Source organism: Pyrgilauda ruficollis, unplaced genomic scaffold (genome assembly GCF_017590135.1).
Source record: "Pyrgilauda ruficollis isolate IOZ18807 unplaced genomic scaffold, ASM1759013v1 scaffold38, whole genome shotgun sequence".
Lineage (NCBI taxonomy): Eukaryota > Metazoa > Chordata > Aves > Passeriformes > Passeridae > Pyrgilauda > Pyrgilauda ruficollis.
Genome location: NW_024525267.1, coordinates 2,615,678 through 2,631,904, shown reverse-complemented (window position 1 = coordinate 2,631,904; position 16,227 = coordinate 2,615,678). Strand labels below are relative to the sequence as shown.

At 38.3% G+C, this 16,227-nt stretch overlaps 1 protein-coding gene across 3 annotated transcripts in view; it reads left to right on the top strand.

Annotated features, from left to right (window-relative positions):
• Positions 1 to 16,227, top strand: part of SETD3 (SET domain containing 3, actin histidine methyltransferase) — a 62,585-nt gene that overhangs the window by 42,444 nt on the left and 3,914 nt on the right. For all 3 annotated transcript variants that reach the window (XM_041476321.1, XM_041476323.1, XM_041476322.1), the window contains exons 7-11: positions 4,949 to 5,007; positions 6,872 to 6,986; positions 11,222 to 11,296; positions 13,953 to 14,119; positions 14,749 to 14,834. In XM_041476321.1, the coding sequence (XP_041332255.1) occupies positions 4,949 to 5,007; positions 6,872 to 6,986; positions 11,222 to 11,296; positions 13,953 to 14,119; positions 14,749 to 14,834 (502 nt within the window). The remainder of the gene's footprint in view (positions 1 to 4,948; positions 5,008 to 6,871; positions 6,987 to 11,221; positions 11,297 to 13,952; positions 14,120 to 14,748; positions 14,835 to 16,227) is intronic.

The window sequence follows — 16,227 nt, the reverse complement described above, 5'->3', positions numbered from 1 at the left end:
CTACAAACTCAGGAAACCAACAAAAACAAGGATTTTTAAAAACCTTTTTTTTGGCTATGTATTACAGTGGAGTAGTAGATGGGTCCAATGATCAGTTTATCTCAGCTTAGAGGTGGTGTATTTTAAAAAAGAAAACCTAACTTTGATCACATCTAGTGATTAAAACATTTTTTCTTACTTGGATTATACAAGGGTTAATAGCACAGAGGAATACACTGGGCAATATGACTTCACATAAAAATACATCAGCTGTTTTCAAGGCATCTAGTAGTGTAGATGTGAACACAAATTTAACACTAAGTAAACTTTAATTTTTCTTCTACTCAGACATCGTATTGTGTGTTATAGTAATTGGACTTTTCTTTGCATCGCTTGGTAAACAAGCAAATGTTAAGTCAATTTTAATGGAAATTCTCCATCAAGATTAGGAACTCTGATAAATGAGCTGTAGCATTTTGTGATTGAATAGGGAAAAGGGTTACTGTCTTCAGAAGTCTGGCCACTCTGACAGGAGGTGAATGCCCCTAGGCTGGAAAGCAGAGTGAAGGTTGTGATGCCTTCTTAGCTGGAAGGGCACCCACCTATTCTACACTGCAGCCTTCATGCCATTCAGATGAAACAAGCCCTCAAAGTGGGAGTCCTTTAGCATCTACTTTCTGGAACTTCAGAATCATTGCCTTGTGATGTCCATCTAAAAGTTTGATTGAGAAATTAATAACGCAGAGGCCCCTATGGCACATCAGGAGTGTTGCTTGTTTGTGAGGCATTAAACATGAGATGTCAACCCCTGGATATTACTGCTTCACAGAAAGAGAAAATATGTTTGGAAGTGTCCTTTTCTTTTTTTTTTCTTTTTTTTTTCTTTTCCCCCCCCCCCACCCCCCTTCCTCTGATTGCCATACTGAGTAACTGGCTTCTAGTCTGATAGTGTTTTAGGTGACTAGAATAACAGTCTGTCTCTTTCCACAGTGGCTGCAGACAATCTGGCAGCAATCACTGTTACTTTTTAATATTTCTGGTTATTTTGAGATATCCTCCAAATGTCTCAAAGAAGGCTTGGAACACTGAAGGGGAAAAAGCATTTTTTATTCATTTTTTTTTTTTTTAGGAATAGCAGCATCAGGAGGAAAATGAAATTCAGCATGCCACTATTTGTTTTTGCAGTGGTCATCACCCTGATTGCCAGCTCTGACAATATTTTCACAGAAAGGGTAACGAAATAAATGGTATTTGTTCTTTATAATAACTCTTTCAGTAGAATGTCAGGACCTGCATCTAAATGAATATATTCACATTTTTATGTTCCCATTTTTTATTTAAAGCTTCCCCTCCCAACTTTCTGAAACTACTTCATACAGACTTGGTAAGTTAAAATTAGGGTTCATGTAGTGGATAATGTCACATTTGAAAGCTAATCTGTAGAGACCTAGCTGCATGAACCTGTAAAAGCTAGATCTGATTTTTTTTTTTTTTTTTACATATTAAGTGTTTGTTTAGTTTAAATATGTCTGTATCTTTTTTGAGCAGTCTGAGCAATTTGCATGCTATGCAGCAGTCATCTTCTATACTTTATTAAATATCTGTCAATTATAAATATCAAGGTTTTACATTAATGTCAAGATAGTACATCAAAAATTCATGGAATATGTGACTTTTTTCAAGGGTATTTAATACTTAATGCATTTGTGTCATTTTTCTTTCTAGATATATTGACAGGTTTTATTAAGTGTTTGTTAGGGAGATTTCATTTTTACCAAGGGACTATAAAGAGAAGCTGCATACTAAATCAAATCCTTAATCAGAATAGTGTTCTTTTTTGTGTGTCTTCAGATTCTTGTAATCTATGGGGTTTTTAAGTTACATAGTAAAATAGACCAAATCAGAAATCTAACATGATCAAATATGCTGACGTATCTTAACTCTAAAAGAGCCACTAGAATATTGTATCACAGGATGTTATAAATATGGTAATTCCTTGTGCTGGGATTTTTATTCTGCCCTGTGTCTTTTAAGACCATATATTTTGTCCTTTATTGTAATTTACTAGTGGTTTTATGTGAATTACATCTGGATGGTGTCCACATAGGAGCAATCCCAAAGTATCACAGATTTACAAACGGAGGATGACAGAGTATTTGGTGGCATCCAGGATCTTTGCCCGTGGGTTGGGTGTTCAGGTTGGCTCTTACAGGGGGCTGCTTGTGTGAAATGAACAATTGATCTCCCTGCAATCCACTGATCTAATACACGTTTCCTACAGAGAGGACAACGGCAACATGTATCGATCTTGGATCCTATGGTTATTTGCTCCAGGATCGGGTTGAGGCTGTAGGCTGGTGCTCCTGGAACGGGGTGTGCGCTGGAGCTGCACCCAGGGGCTGTAGCCGTCGCTTTTTGGCTGTTGAGCCCCCGCAGTGTCTGCGATGCCTTCACTTCCAGTGCATTATGACCAGTCACTCTTACCCTTGGGAAAACAGAATGTTCCGCTAAATGCTGCTGTTTCAGGGGCAGGAGGAAAGCAGGAGAGGACAGAGAGGACACACAGGGGTGTTTGCATTCCCGGGATCTTTCTCCTGGGACGAACAGGTCGGACCACACTCAGCGGGGGTGCTGGCAGACCCTGCAGGTGCACTGTGCAGCTCTGGGGGTGCTGGCTGGCGCTGCAGGTGTGCTGTGCAGCTCTGGGGGTGCTGGTTGGCGCTGCAGGTGCGCTGTGCAGCTCTGCGGTGCTGGCAGACCCTGCAGGTGCACTGTGCAGCTCTGGGGGTGCTGGCTGGCGCTGCAGGTGTGCTGTGCAGCTCTGGGGGTGCTGGCTGGCGCTGCAGGTGTGCTGTGCAGCTCTGGGGGTGCTGGCTGGCGCTGCAGGTGTGCTGTGCAGCTCTGGGGGTGCTGGCAGACCCTGCAGGTGCGCTGTGCAGCGCGGGCTCTGGGGGTGCTGGTGCCGCTCGCTTCGTTTGGTGCCCTGGCCCCGCAGGCCGGGCGGCAGCGGCGCGGAGCGGAGCAGTGCGCGGCGGCGCCGGCAGGGGGCAGTGGCGGCCCGCGCGGCCAGCGGTGTGAGGGCCCGGCCCGGGGGCGGCGGGGCCGAGCGGGGCTGAGGGCACGGGCCCGGGCGTGGGCCGGGGGAGCGGCACCCGCGGGGCTCCGGGCGCTGCAGGCGCAGTGCCGGCTGTAAACTTGGGGCGCACAACGAGACCCCACTCCTCACACCGATCGCCACGGGCCGGAGGGAAACGCGGCCGTGCTGGAAAGGGAAACTGATGGGCTGATACTCGCAGTATTGGTGCTGTCTTTCCCCGCTTAATTTATCAAGCTGCTGCAAAATACTTCACTGACACTAACAACAAGAGTTGAAATTAGATTGTCGTGAATGAAAACTGTAGGGAGGTTTTTGTTTGTAATGACTAATTCCAGCTGAAGGCTGAGTTTCTGCGTTCGTTTCTGGACTCGGGTCGGACTGCCCGGCAGCGAAGGTGCCTCCTGAGATGTCTTGGCTTTGTCTCAGTCCTGGGTTTGTGCTGCATGTTTTTGTGAGAAGAAACAACTGTACAATGTGTTGCTACAATTAAATTCGAAGGGATTTGTTATACAATGACCGTGCCATCGATGTGAGAGCGAAAATCATATGGAAACGTAGAGTGCTGTGAAAAGAAAAAAAAAATAAAAAAAATAAAAGTGAGGGGAGGGACAGGAGCGCTGGAATTGTTAAGTTCAGTCGTGTTCCGGAGAAAGCCCATCGGAAGGGTTAACCGGAGGGGCTGGGGGAGAGCAGCCACCTGGGACCTCACACCCAATTGGCAGTCTTTTGTAATATATAATTTGCCTAAAATTGCGCGCTGAGCACAAGCTTTTGTTTTCTAATTGATTTACGGTTTGAGCCACTTTTACCTCATCCCCTACTGTCCTGCACACAGTGCCAGCAAGTACATTACAGTGAGAAATGATAAATTACCACGCACTTGTGATGCTAATGCATCAAGAGTAAAAAACTGCGTACTACACGGAGCTTCATGCATTAAAAGCGTCGCAAAGATAGAGCTATGCAAAAAATCATTTGTATCTTCTGAAATAACCATTTGATCATTTGCTTCAATTTGTCTCAGAGACCTAATTGAACCTGAAGATTAAAATTTATGCTACTGTGGCTTTCCATTTGTGAATTGGAACAAAGTTCTAAAGAAAATGTGTGAATGGGGGCTTAAAGCTACCTGTATTTTCGAGACTTTAAATAAGTTAATTAGTCAGAAAAATAACAGGTATCAGAGCTTCTTAAAGCTTTTAGAAATTAAATGTTTGCTTGTTAATGAGAACTGTGTAATACATTCTCGAATGACACAGCTCCACTTTTAGATAGGTGCATGTGTAGATGGGTTAATGTAGATACTGCCTAATCAGTGTTTGTCACCAAAGCTATTTAAATATTTTAATCTTTTGTTTCAGAGGTGTAGTGCAACTTTTATGAATATGTTATGAATAACACTGTTACAGGTATCAAGGAGGAATTGAAAATCTTGTATAATATTTCTTGCATTTGTGAAATACCTCACAGATATCACAGAAGAGAGGAAAATGTGGACGTTGGTGAAAGCTAATGTGCACTTATTGTCTGATTTCTTTCCCCCACTGTGCATCAAGGGCTGGATTGTGTTTTACCTTCACATACTCGGTCCACCTTAAATTTTTTTTATTTTTGTACAATGTCTGTGGGTTCCAGCCTTGAAATATGAAGAAACAGATTTATGGCGGCTGCTGGGCACAACAAATTAAGTTGACAGTGATGTATGAGAGCATAATAGCATGATGATCCCTCTGTAGCGCGGCTGGACGCCTCCTGCTTCATTTGGCTCTTGTTAGGATCTGTTAGGCAGCTAAATAATGAAATTCTGCTGACTGATTTCTGATTTCTCTTTTCTTCCTCTTTTCACCTTTTTATGCAACTTATATTTTGCAGACCCATCCTAATGCCAGCAAACTGCCCTTAAAGGATTCTTTCACTTATGACGACTACAGGTTGGTCTGTCTTTTAATTTTTTTTTCTTTGTTTCTTTTCTGTTTTTACTATGGTAAACTGTGGGGCCCTGGAAGTCTTAATTGGTGGGAAAGCGCTATTGTTACTGAAATGTTAATTGTAGGATTTGATACTAATACACTTTATTAATGAAGAAGAAATTGAAATAAATATGCAGATTTTAATTGTTACAAAGGAATAGTCATTCATAATGAGCAGTTAGTTTAGCCCACTGGCACACATAGTCAGATTACTAAGGTAATTCCTTGTGTCTTAAGAAAATAATTTAATTGATGTGGCAGGAGTTTTAGGGTCTGGGGAAATGTTTTTAATTTCTTTCTTTTTTTTTCATAAAAGGCTTTACCAGCACGTACTAGCAAAAGTTAATATCTAGAGCTGCTGCTTTTGAACAGGAGAGCTGGAGAATGGAAGTTGTACACATGAAGCATGAGTGTCACTTGGAGGTGCTATAAGGGTTGACAGAACTAAGATAAAAAGAATAATAATTAAGATAATGACAGCTTTAATTCTGTTAAATGATTAAAATAGCATGAATAAAAGGCATTCATAAGGGATTTTCTAGCCTAGTTGTACTTGTGGGCAAGGCTATGAAAGTGGGATTTCCAAAGCATGCCTCCTTCACTTAAAGGGTCACTGAGGAACACATCAACTTACACGTGAAGTACTCTAAAATTTTACAGACAAATTGCAACAATTAACAAGAAGAATATTGTTACTGTGTTTCAAGCCCTGTTTGTATATCAGAATTATCCACAATTTAACTTTAACTTTCTTTTTAGACATTACATTGATTTCAGTTCGCCACTGGCTTTCTTATCAATCTAATTCTTCTGAAGAAATCCTTCAGGAGTCTTATTCTGTATATTAAGTACATGTTAGTAGTGGAGTCTGTGGGAATTAAAATTATTTTGACCTTCTCCTGGTGATGTCTTTTTTTCCCTCAAAAAACCCCACAACACATATATGTAGTAAGGCCAGAACATGGTGAGACTAAGATTCCTTTTTCCACTGGTGTTTAATATTAATTTTTGTCAGGTATAAAATAAAAAATTAATTTCTAGGAAATACTGAAATTCTAAGCTTTATAACAATTTTTATGTTTGGAAAGGTGTCTTGCATTTTGTTCACTTAACCTGACTTAGAAGGGTTTTGAATGATGTCCATGAGGTAAAGAATTAAATAATACTCTCTTCATGGTTTTTACCTGGATATCTGTTTGGAATGTTGTGGCTTTTTTTCCTCTCAATACTATTGAGCAGAAAATTTAGCAATACTGACCTAAGCCAAAATCTTGCAAATTGGAGAGGAACACTTACCAAAAGATCGTGCTTGTGTCAGGTGGTTGCACTGGTTTCCAGTTCATGCAGTATATAAGCTTTTTAGAGAGTGAGGGGGAAAATACACGCTGGCTCTTACAAGAGTTTGCACATAGATGAGAGCTCCTGATGCCCAGTAGGAAAAGCTGCGGGAGCAGGTGACCGTGGGTTTGGGATGTGTAGTGTGAGGTACATAACAGTGGTGGAGGGCTGGGAAGCAGAAGCTGACAAAGGGAGTGCATCCTGGCTGAGGAATGCAGCCAATGGAAGGTGTGAAGATTCTCTTCCAAAGAGAAGAGGGATCACAGTCCTGGTTTGGTATTTGTTCTGTGTGCATGTCTTGGAAACCTGGGAGCTGCTGCTTTTCCTGCAAGTGACATTGCCTTCTACTGTTCCTATAGTTGGTGTGGTCTTTAAGGAAACTTAAGTTTGGAAACTCCCAGTCTAAATGATTGCTTCAGGTGGGACTATGGCCAATTGTATTTTAATGCTCTGAAAATTGACCATCTCATGTTTTTACCTTTTGCAGATGGGCAGTTTCCTCTGTTATGACACGGCAGAACCAGATTCCAACAGAAGATGGTTCCAGAGTTACACTGGCTCTAATACCTTTATGGGACATGTGTAATCATACTAATGGACTGGTAAGGAGTTCTTCAGTGTTGCTGAAAGACTTTAAAGCCTAAGTATGAAGTCTTTCAACTGCTCTACAACAGTTTAGTAACACTTTCTGTTATGTTTCTTAACACATGTATGTTATCTTCCCAAGAAACCCTAAAAAACTAATATCTGAAAGAAAGGTTTGTCAGTTTCTCAAATATCTTATGATAGCTTTTCAGGGAAAGCTTTCTTCATCTAGAGAAAACTTTACAAGTGATTTGATACTTGTGTAAAGTTATGTCTTATGTACATAGAGTGTACTTTTTGAAGTTTTCATTTACATGAAATGTTTTGTCCAGACAAGTCTGAATAGTGTCCTGACATGGAGCTTTGTTTCTGGTGAGCTGAAAAAGATGCACAGTACTGGACAGAATTGTTCTGAGAACAGAAAGCAGGCACTGATGGATGTTGCCTCTTGTAGCTGCCACTAGGGAAAGTGGTTAGAGATTTGCAACTAAGAAATACTGCCTGCTCTCCTAACCGTGCCCAAAGAGCCTTGTTATAGAGACAGCAACAACAAGAACAAAGCCTAGTTCAACAAAAACAGTACATCTGTTACTACATCAAAGAAACAAAATGCAAAAATACTACTTTAGGGCATATTAAACATTTAAAAGGTGACATATGTATATAGAAAGTCAGACCTGCTGACATTTTGGCTTACGTGCGCTAGTTCAGGGGATGATTCCTGATTTCATTAACAGACTAGTTAATGCTGAGGTGAGGAAATGGAAACCCAGAGCGGCTGGTTTATCAATGTCATTTAGTCATGCTCATGTACACTTCAAAAGTCATACCCCCTACTTGTGTTTCCAGTAGATATTATTTATTGTAAGCACTGGATATAACCATCCTATTCAAGTGATCTGGTTCTTTTGTGGGAGGGTTGACCTGAGTGTTAGGACAGCAGTATGTGTTAGTGCTGTTGGTATAAAAAAAGTCTGTTTTAGATGAACAAACTGTAAAGCAAGTTGTTTTTCACTTGACATTTAGCTAATTTAGTGTTACTATGACTGTATCAATTACAGCATGGTAGGCTAGGCTACGAAGTTGCAAGTGTTTGGGGTTTATTATTTATTTCTTTTTCCTTATTGCAAGGTGATTACATGTTGTTCTTGCCTTTACAGTGATTCTTGCCTTTGCCTATTTGTTGTGCAATCTCAAAGCTTTGATTTAGCAATAAAGTTCATATGAGAGTCTTCAGTATAAAAAAAACTGCTTAAAATTCAGAAATGTGTATTTTTGTAATATAAGTTGTAGCTGCAAGCATCAGTACTTCCTGTACCCTTTTCCTGCTGGGCATCTCTTTCAGATGCTTTTGCAGAGACTTGTCTGTATTCATTAGACAACTCTTAATGAATGCCTTCAAAGTTGGGATTAGAGTAAAGAGGAAGAGAATCAAGGTTCTGTGAGGGAAAATTTAAGTAGCATATATTAAAAGAGCAGCTATTTATGTTGTTTTACTCATTCAAACTTCTATTTAAATTGACAAAGTAATTTTTATTTTTATTATGCTGTTTAACAGTAGGTTTGATATGGAGCCAGCCTCTGGAGCCAAACCTCCTAATGCAGTAGTATATCAGGATTTGAAACATTTTTTTATGCTGAAGTATATCCTAAAGGGAAAAGGGGGTTGTGCTGAACTTAGATATTTTGTATATATGTAAAGATTTCAGTAATTTATTTCATATTTCTACAGAAAATAACTTAAATGGATATAAATTCAGGAAGGATAGAAAACTGTAGTATTGGTGATGGGCTAAGAAAAGCTACTAAAGCTATTTCTGTTGGGTGCTACTTGCCTTGTACTATTAGAAATGGGGGGGGTGACTGCTAAGATAACTGTAAGCTGCCTATATCACAGCTTATATTATTGTAGAGTGAGGTGAGGGTGGGCTCTGCTCTCCTCATAGCACAATCCCTTTAAAATACATGAAGGGAACTGTTATTCATTGCAGGAAAGTAAGAAACAAAGGATGGCATTGAATGCACCCCTGTGTAGTTTATTCCAAATGTAGTGCTGAAATACCTCCCAAGTCAATCAGCTACCATATATATCCCTGTTCATGCTTTATTCCACAGGGCCCCTTTCCATGAGCTAGATAATAAAATGCTCTTTGGATTTGAACTGGAGCTAGGTCCATCCAGCTTTTCCTTGCTTCTGACACTATTAATTAGATCAACCTGCCTCTAAGAACTATTTCAAAATGGTTGTCTTCATGCATTTCTCATTGTTATTCTTTAGTGGGATTGTATTTTGACAGTCAGAGGTTGATTACCAGTTCTGACAGAGCTTTGAATAAGCTACATTCTGCCTGTTGGGCTGGGTCCATCCTTAATCACTGACCAAGCAGACTATTGCATTCTTTATACACAACTTGAAATTCATGTATCAGTCTGCTTCAGAAATAAAACTGAAGGGATGCAATTTGTCAGCTATCATGTGGGAAGAGAAGTAAACACCCTGTTAATTCTCTTACGTGACTGCTATTAAAAGAAAGAGGAAATAGGAGTCTAGCACTCCATTATGCTTTATATAAAAGTCTTTCAGAAGTGCTGCTGGGTTTTGTGTGTTGTTTTGGGGTTTTTTTTTTTAAAGCAAAACTAAAAATTTAAAAGAAAGATCAGTACTCCATTGAGGCATGCTTAAACTGACAGAATCCTCTTCTTAAAATAATGGAATTTCCCCAGTCTGTGAAAGCCTCCTGTTCCACTGGCATTTCAAAGGATTGTAATGGACTTTTCACATTCAGAACTATTTCACTGAGTTTGCACAAAGAAAATTTCAGGACAGGTCAAGAGTTTCTTTTTTTGGATGAAAAGTACAGTTTTTCAGAAGATGACTGTATTTGAACTAGGAAGGTAGATTTGTCATCCTCTAGCATTTGTAACCTGCAGTACCGGATAGGATAACTTTCTAAACCGGAGATCTTAATTAAAATTGTGCAGTCCAAATTAGAGAATGCACAGGAATTTTTGTGTTCAAGAACTGCAGGCTGTGTTTCTCAGTGGGCTGTATTGACTCTCGTGTTCTTTACTGATCTCCACAAACCCATTAAACAGACCTGCAGTGACGCATCTGCACAGGGAGGTTTCTGCAAGCGTCTGCAGGGCTGGGCTGCCCGTGCTTGGGGCTGACATTTTGGATTTGCTCCATTTGAAAGCACTGTTTTGGCTGACAAATGCACATTTAATGATGCAAGCAGTGCAAAACTATTAATGTATAAGCCATCAACCAAGCTTTTGAAATAATCTGAGGAGTTCTGTCTTTGGACAAGCTGCATCCATGATGGGAATCGGGGTATACTGCAACTCACGTCAGTCAGCTTACAAAAAAAGTATGTTTTCATTTTCAAAGGCTGAGAGAGAATCGTTGGCTTCTTCTAGGTTTTTCCCCAGGCCAAGAGCATATTTTTCCATAAGTTACCTCTGTCAGTACTGAACTCAGACTACCTACCATAAAAGTTGTTTTTCTGATTTTTCAGCAGCTTATGCTCCATACTGTGGCTGCATCTCTCGTCATACTATTCAAGAACATGCTGTTTGTCACTTAATAAAAAAAATTCCATTTTTAGGATAGCTTTACTTGTTAGTGTGACCCCTTTACAGTTTAGTAATTATTTTTGGGGAAGTACAGGTTTGTCAAGAGAGTTTATCCTCTTCCATTGCTAGCTACCATCTCAAAAATCCTTTTAGCATTTTAAGAGTATTACTTAACTTTTAGATAAAGGGATTATTTTCAAGTAAATTATAATTCTCTGAAGATTGTATCCCCTAAAGATCCACAGTTATCTAATCCTTTTTCATTGAGAGATCAAAAATGTGTTGGCAGTTGAAGGATAAAGCACAGCATATAGAGCTGTCAGTGCCTTGCTCCCTTGGGCCTCATGGGAGTGACTGAAAGCTGCAGAACTTTATAACAAGCTGCTGGCTTTAGCATGGTACTTTTTGCTCTATGGAGGGTACCTTCCTCAGAGCCTTCTGTTCACTTCAGGTAGGTTATTTCCTCCTTTAGATTTCTTTAATGCAGAGACTTTTTTAAAAAAGAGATTGCTCAGGAATCATAAAGCAATCACTATCAGCTATATTCTATTGTGCTGAGAAAGAAATGTGTGCAATTCCTATTGTTCATATTTATTTCCAATAGGAAAATTTGTCAGTGATGGGAGAGAGAAATATAAAATGCTAAAGGTGCTTTTGTCACTCTTTTCCTGGATAGATCACTACAGGCTACAATTTGGAAGATGACCGGTGTGAATGTGTAGCACTTCAAGATTTCAAGGCTGGAGAACAGGTAGTGTGAAGAGTTCTCTACATTACTGTTGTTCCATTAAGTTCTGTGAACACTTGGTGACTCCCTAGAAAATTTTAATAATGTAGTGGTATGGATTAAACCCTGCTATATTTGAATTTTATTATGCTGAGCTAATTTTGAGTGAAAATGCTACCAAATTAAGTACATATACATTTTTCAGAATATTTTCTATTACTTGGTAGACGCTGATTGTAGGAGAGTTTTATTCCTCGTATTTTATAGAACTAGTTGAAATATTTAATCATTGGTGAGTGAACATACACAGCCACCAAGTTTGGTATTCTGGAAGAACCTAGTAAAAGGCCATATCCAGAGGACCAAAGATAAATATTTTTTAGATTTGTCTGCAATAATGGAGAGTCTTTTTTAACAATTGTGTTTGTTGGCTTATGTTTCTTGTTAGTCTTCATTCATTTAAAAGAGGTGAAATGCAGTACAGTTTCCAGTCATTTTAACCCATGCTGTTGTCATTGCAATGCTTAGTGGAAATGAGAAAGGACCTAAAAACACACTCCATCCCTTTCACACAGGCATGCATGCATTTACTCTTCATCCTGAGACAGCAGGAGAGTCTTGCAAAGATGCATGGAACAGTTCAGAATCCAGTATTTTGATCAGAACTGCTCAAAACAAAAACTGAGTGTCCAAACCAGTGATGCACTGAAGACAGTGGTTGTAGGAGTGCAGGAAGCTCCTGTGCTGTGTCAGCAGCAAGCCTAAATCCTCAAGTGGAGCAGCATTCCTTTTCTGACTACTGCCTCTGCAGTCAGCGTGGCCAGACAAAGCCTTTGTCTATGAAACATCCTGAAATGTTTTGTAACTCAGCTTCTGAGTTACTACTTTTACTCTGTTATTTTGCCAGTCTTACAATTGATAATATTTTGATTTTAATTTTTCTTTTGTATTGTTATCTTTTTTAACAAAGAAGTGTCTGGCATTTTTTCCTTATTGAACACATCTTTCCAAAAGTGTATTTATCCTCATTGCTATGCTGAGGTTTACAGTGATTGTATATTTTTGCTCTCAGAATTTGTTATGGTAGTCAAATATTTTCTGTTTTTTCCAATTGTGGTGTGATGAGTTAAAAGGGGTCCACAGTTTTTCCAGAAGTGATCCAATTTATAATTTTCCACAGCTGGCAATGGATGTGTCATATAGCTGTTCTGGCTGCTCTTTCCATTTCAATTATAGAGGGTTCCTATATTTCAATTTTATTTTAGTAGTTTCACTTTGTCTGCTATTTATCAGAATTTCTGTGCAAACTTTAACTGTTAGTGACATCTTTAAAGCACTGTAATTATATAATGCTTCAGTCCTTTAATATACCATGCAGATGTCATTTCTTACAGTTTCAGCAGGAAGAGTCTATGATCCATGCTTTTACTACTAAAAGATGTTAGGCAGCAGAGGTCCACAGAGTCTGTCAAACACTGCCCTGAAATAAAGCAATTCTCACTCTGTTTAACTGGATTTTTTGTAAAACAGTCTTGGGGTGTAAGAGCATGCTGTGTAATCTATACATGATATGTGACTTTCAGTTTAATATGAGAGGTATCACAGTAGTTTTAAAACTTGAGAGGGTGAGCAACTCTCTGCTTACCCACTGCCTCTAATACACCTAGTCAGGTCACGTGTTCACCATATGAGTGTGTTACAGTATAAAGTTCAGTATAATTCAATATCATACTTAAGCATTTAGTGCTTAGGATAAACAGCTCTTATACAAAATTGAAAACAGAGAAAGTAAATGGCATCATTGCTCTTACTGAGCCCTTTAGAGAGCACTGTGCCTTTCTCTGTCAACTAGAGAGGAATGGAAGCTTGCAGGCATCCAGAGCCTGCTGTACCCTGAGGTTCTGAAGGGAATTCTGTAACTGCTGGAAGTTTTTTTTCTGATTGACAATTTTGTTATCAAACACAAATGGGAAAATATCCTCTTGATGTGGGAGAATACAATTGCTACTCTGACCTCTAGTCCCATGAATTTCATACCGCCTAGCCCTGAGTTAAATACATTCTGCAGGTTATATTTAGCAACTTCTTTTTAAATGTGAATTAAAGTAACTATGTACTTTATAGAAAAGAGTTCAGAGTAAAACAAAAATAAATACTGGCTGAACACAGCTCAGATCTCTCTGTATGATGTACTGTGGTATATCCATATCTTAAGGTAACATTTAAATGAAAGCAAAGTTGATCTATCAGCAGTATAGTTTTGAGTGGACATTTAGTTGGGGAAAATGACTCCAGAAACACCATTTCTTATAATGGGCCCTCCTTGTCTCTGATTTTTTTTTAGCCTTTAATAAACCCTTGAAAATTTATTTCTGTATGCTGGTACTTTATGTCAGTGTGAGAAATCAGAACATTTTTATTTTCAAGTACAGAATAAGAATTTATTCTTGGCTTTCAAAGTCTCTGTTCCATGGATATGTTTACAGCTACCTCTAAAGTGTAATTGCCACACTGTATACAGCATGTGGGTCAATACAAAGCATGTTTCTTCATATAACCAAATATACCTTGTACTCAGAATAGTAACTCTTCTAGAAAATAACTTTCAAATTATGTCAATTTCGTGAGCTGATCTTAAGCTTTTTTTCCCGTCCCTTCACTTCTCTTTTCATCCTTCTAGATTTACATTTTTTATGGCACTCGGTCAAACGCTGAATTTGTGATCCACAGTGGTTTTTTCTTTGATAATAATTCACATGACAGAGTGAAAATAAAGCTTGGCGTGAGTAAAAGTGACAGGCTGTATGCTATGAAGGCAGAGGTCTTAGCTCGTGCTGGTATCCCAACGTAAGTAAAACACAATGCCATGGGTTTTTAAAAATATTTCCAAAGTATATAGTGTCCAGTAGAGCATAGATGAAGCTCTTTTGTGATAATTTCCTTAGGTGTAATATGTCTGCTGTTTGTATAGCAAATTAAAGTTATTGTAATAATATTTACAGAAGAGCTATATTATCATCTAATTTGAACCATATATAAGGAAAAAAGCCTTTGCTTTAATAACCATTTGAACAAAAATAGAGCAAGGATTAATTTGAAACAATCTGTGGTTTTACTTTCTTTCCTGTCCCTTGCAGACATACTACAATGCTCAGTATGTGAATCACAGCATTTTCCTTTAGTCATTTCAGTCCAGAGGGTACTATTAGGAGCAGCAGACATGAAACATTGCATTTTCATGAATTTATTATGAAAGCTGTATAAAATAATTTTAAGTGTAAAATAGTAGAGATAATCATTCTTTTCAGACACAAGTTAAGGAAGCTTTTCTGTTTGAGCTAATATTATCTAATTTTAAGTCACTTTTGTAGCAGTATATTTATTGTATACTGTATGGTCTTTTATGTTAAAATAAGTTAAAAGATATGACAATTGGACTTGTATTTACTGTTTTCTTTGATTGTTTCTTTTATTAGTTCAAGTGTTTTTGCCTTGCACTCCACTGAGCCTGCAATCTCTGCCCAGCTTTTGGCTTTCCTTCGAGTGTTTTGTATGAGTGAAGGTAGGATGTCTTATTAAGATAACCTAATTTATGTTTGTCTTGTTGTGGGGATTTTTGATTGGTTTTTTTGTTAGTGTGGGAATGGGATAGTAATTTAAATAAAAGATTAAGATAAATTATCAGAAAAGTTGAGGAGTTTAGGTTAAAAAGGAATCTATAACCTACTGAGAGCCCCAATCTTTGGCCATGTCATCTAGGGAATATTTCAGTAACTCTGAAAGCATGAGATGATACAATTTTTTATTTCTTTTCATATCCCAGACTTGTGAATGAGTGACCTTTGGAGTTTGATCTCTAGTTCTTAGGTTTCAAAATAGTTTGCAGAACAAGATTGTGCAAGACCTAGGGGTTTACATGCTTCAAATCACAGTGTTTTAGTCGTCACCACTGGAATAATTTATGTATGGAATTGGAATATTCTGTACTGTAGAGGAAATATGGAAGAGACATTTCAAAGTTGAGTTTTTTCAATATTTTAGTAATTTGTGATTAAATATTCAATATTTTGGTAATTGGTAATCTAAAACAAATTTCTATATTTGCAGACTGTCTTTCTAGAGTTTCTCTTCTGTTACTTTTATTTGTGGGGCAAAATATGTGTACATTTAATAAATATTCACCTTATTTGTGCATGTGAAACTTCTCATTAAATGCTCATAGTAGCTTTTTGTTGGTTAGATGCAGTTTTGAAGGTTATGGATGTGACAGTTTGTCATGACAGTGAGAGAACTCTCTTGCAGTTAGGAATACTGTGCAGATGATGTGGATTTTTTGTGCCAGCAGGAATACTAAAGTAGTTGAGGTTTTGCATGTGGTCTATTTTCTTTCTTTAATAAAAACAATGTAACTTAGTGTCATGCTTTCACTTCCTCCTGTCATCCATATTTTAGAACTTACTAAGAAATTAGAATATACTGAAACAGTTGAGTTGGAAAGGCCCTACACCATCCATCTCTTCTAATTGCCTCATACTTCTGGGAAGTAAATTCAAAGGAAGAAAATTTTAGGATGCTGATGAGGGAGTGAATTTTGGCTTGGAGAGGAAAATGTAGCTAGTGAATGCTTTAATTGTATTTCTCTGGAATATGATTGTGCTCACTTTATATGTCTTAAATACTGTTTAAGAAAACTGTTTATTGAGAAAGTGCATGCAAGTTCTTGGTGAAGTTTGTCATACCTGCTTTGCCGTAATCAAATTTATTAATTAAAACTTAAATGAAATCTATGTAATGTCAAGGAGCTGATTAAATGTTTTCTGCTCTTGAGTTTTGATGGATGTCTTTTCTGACCACCTGTAGGAAGTTTCTGCTACTGAAAAAGATTATCAAAACAATAGGAAAAAGAATTCCATTGCTATTTGCGCACTGTTTGGTCTGTTCCTTTATTCTCAAAA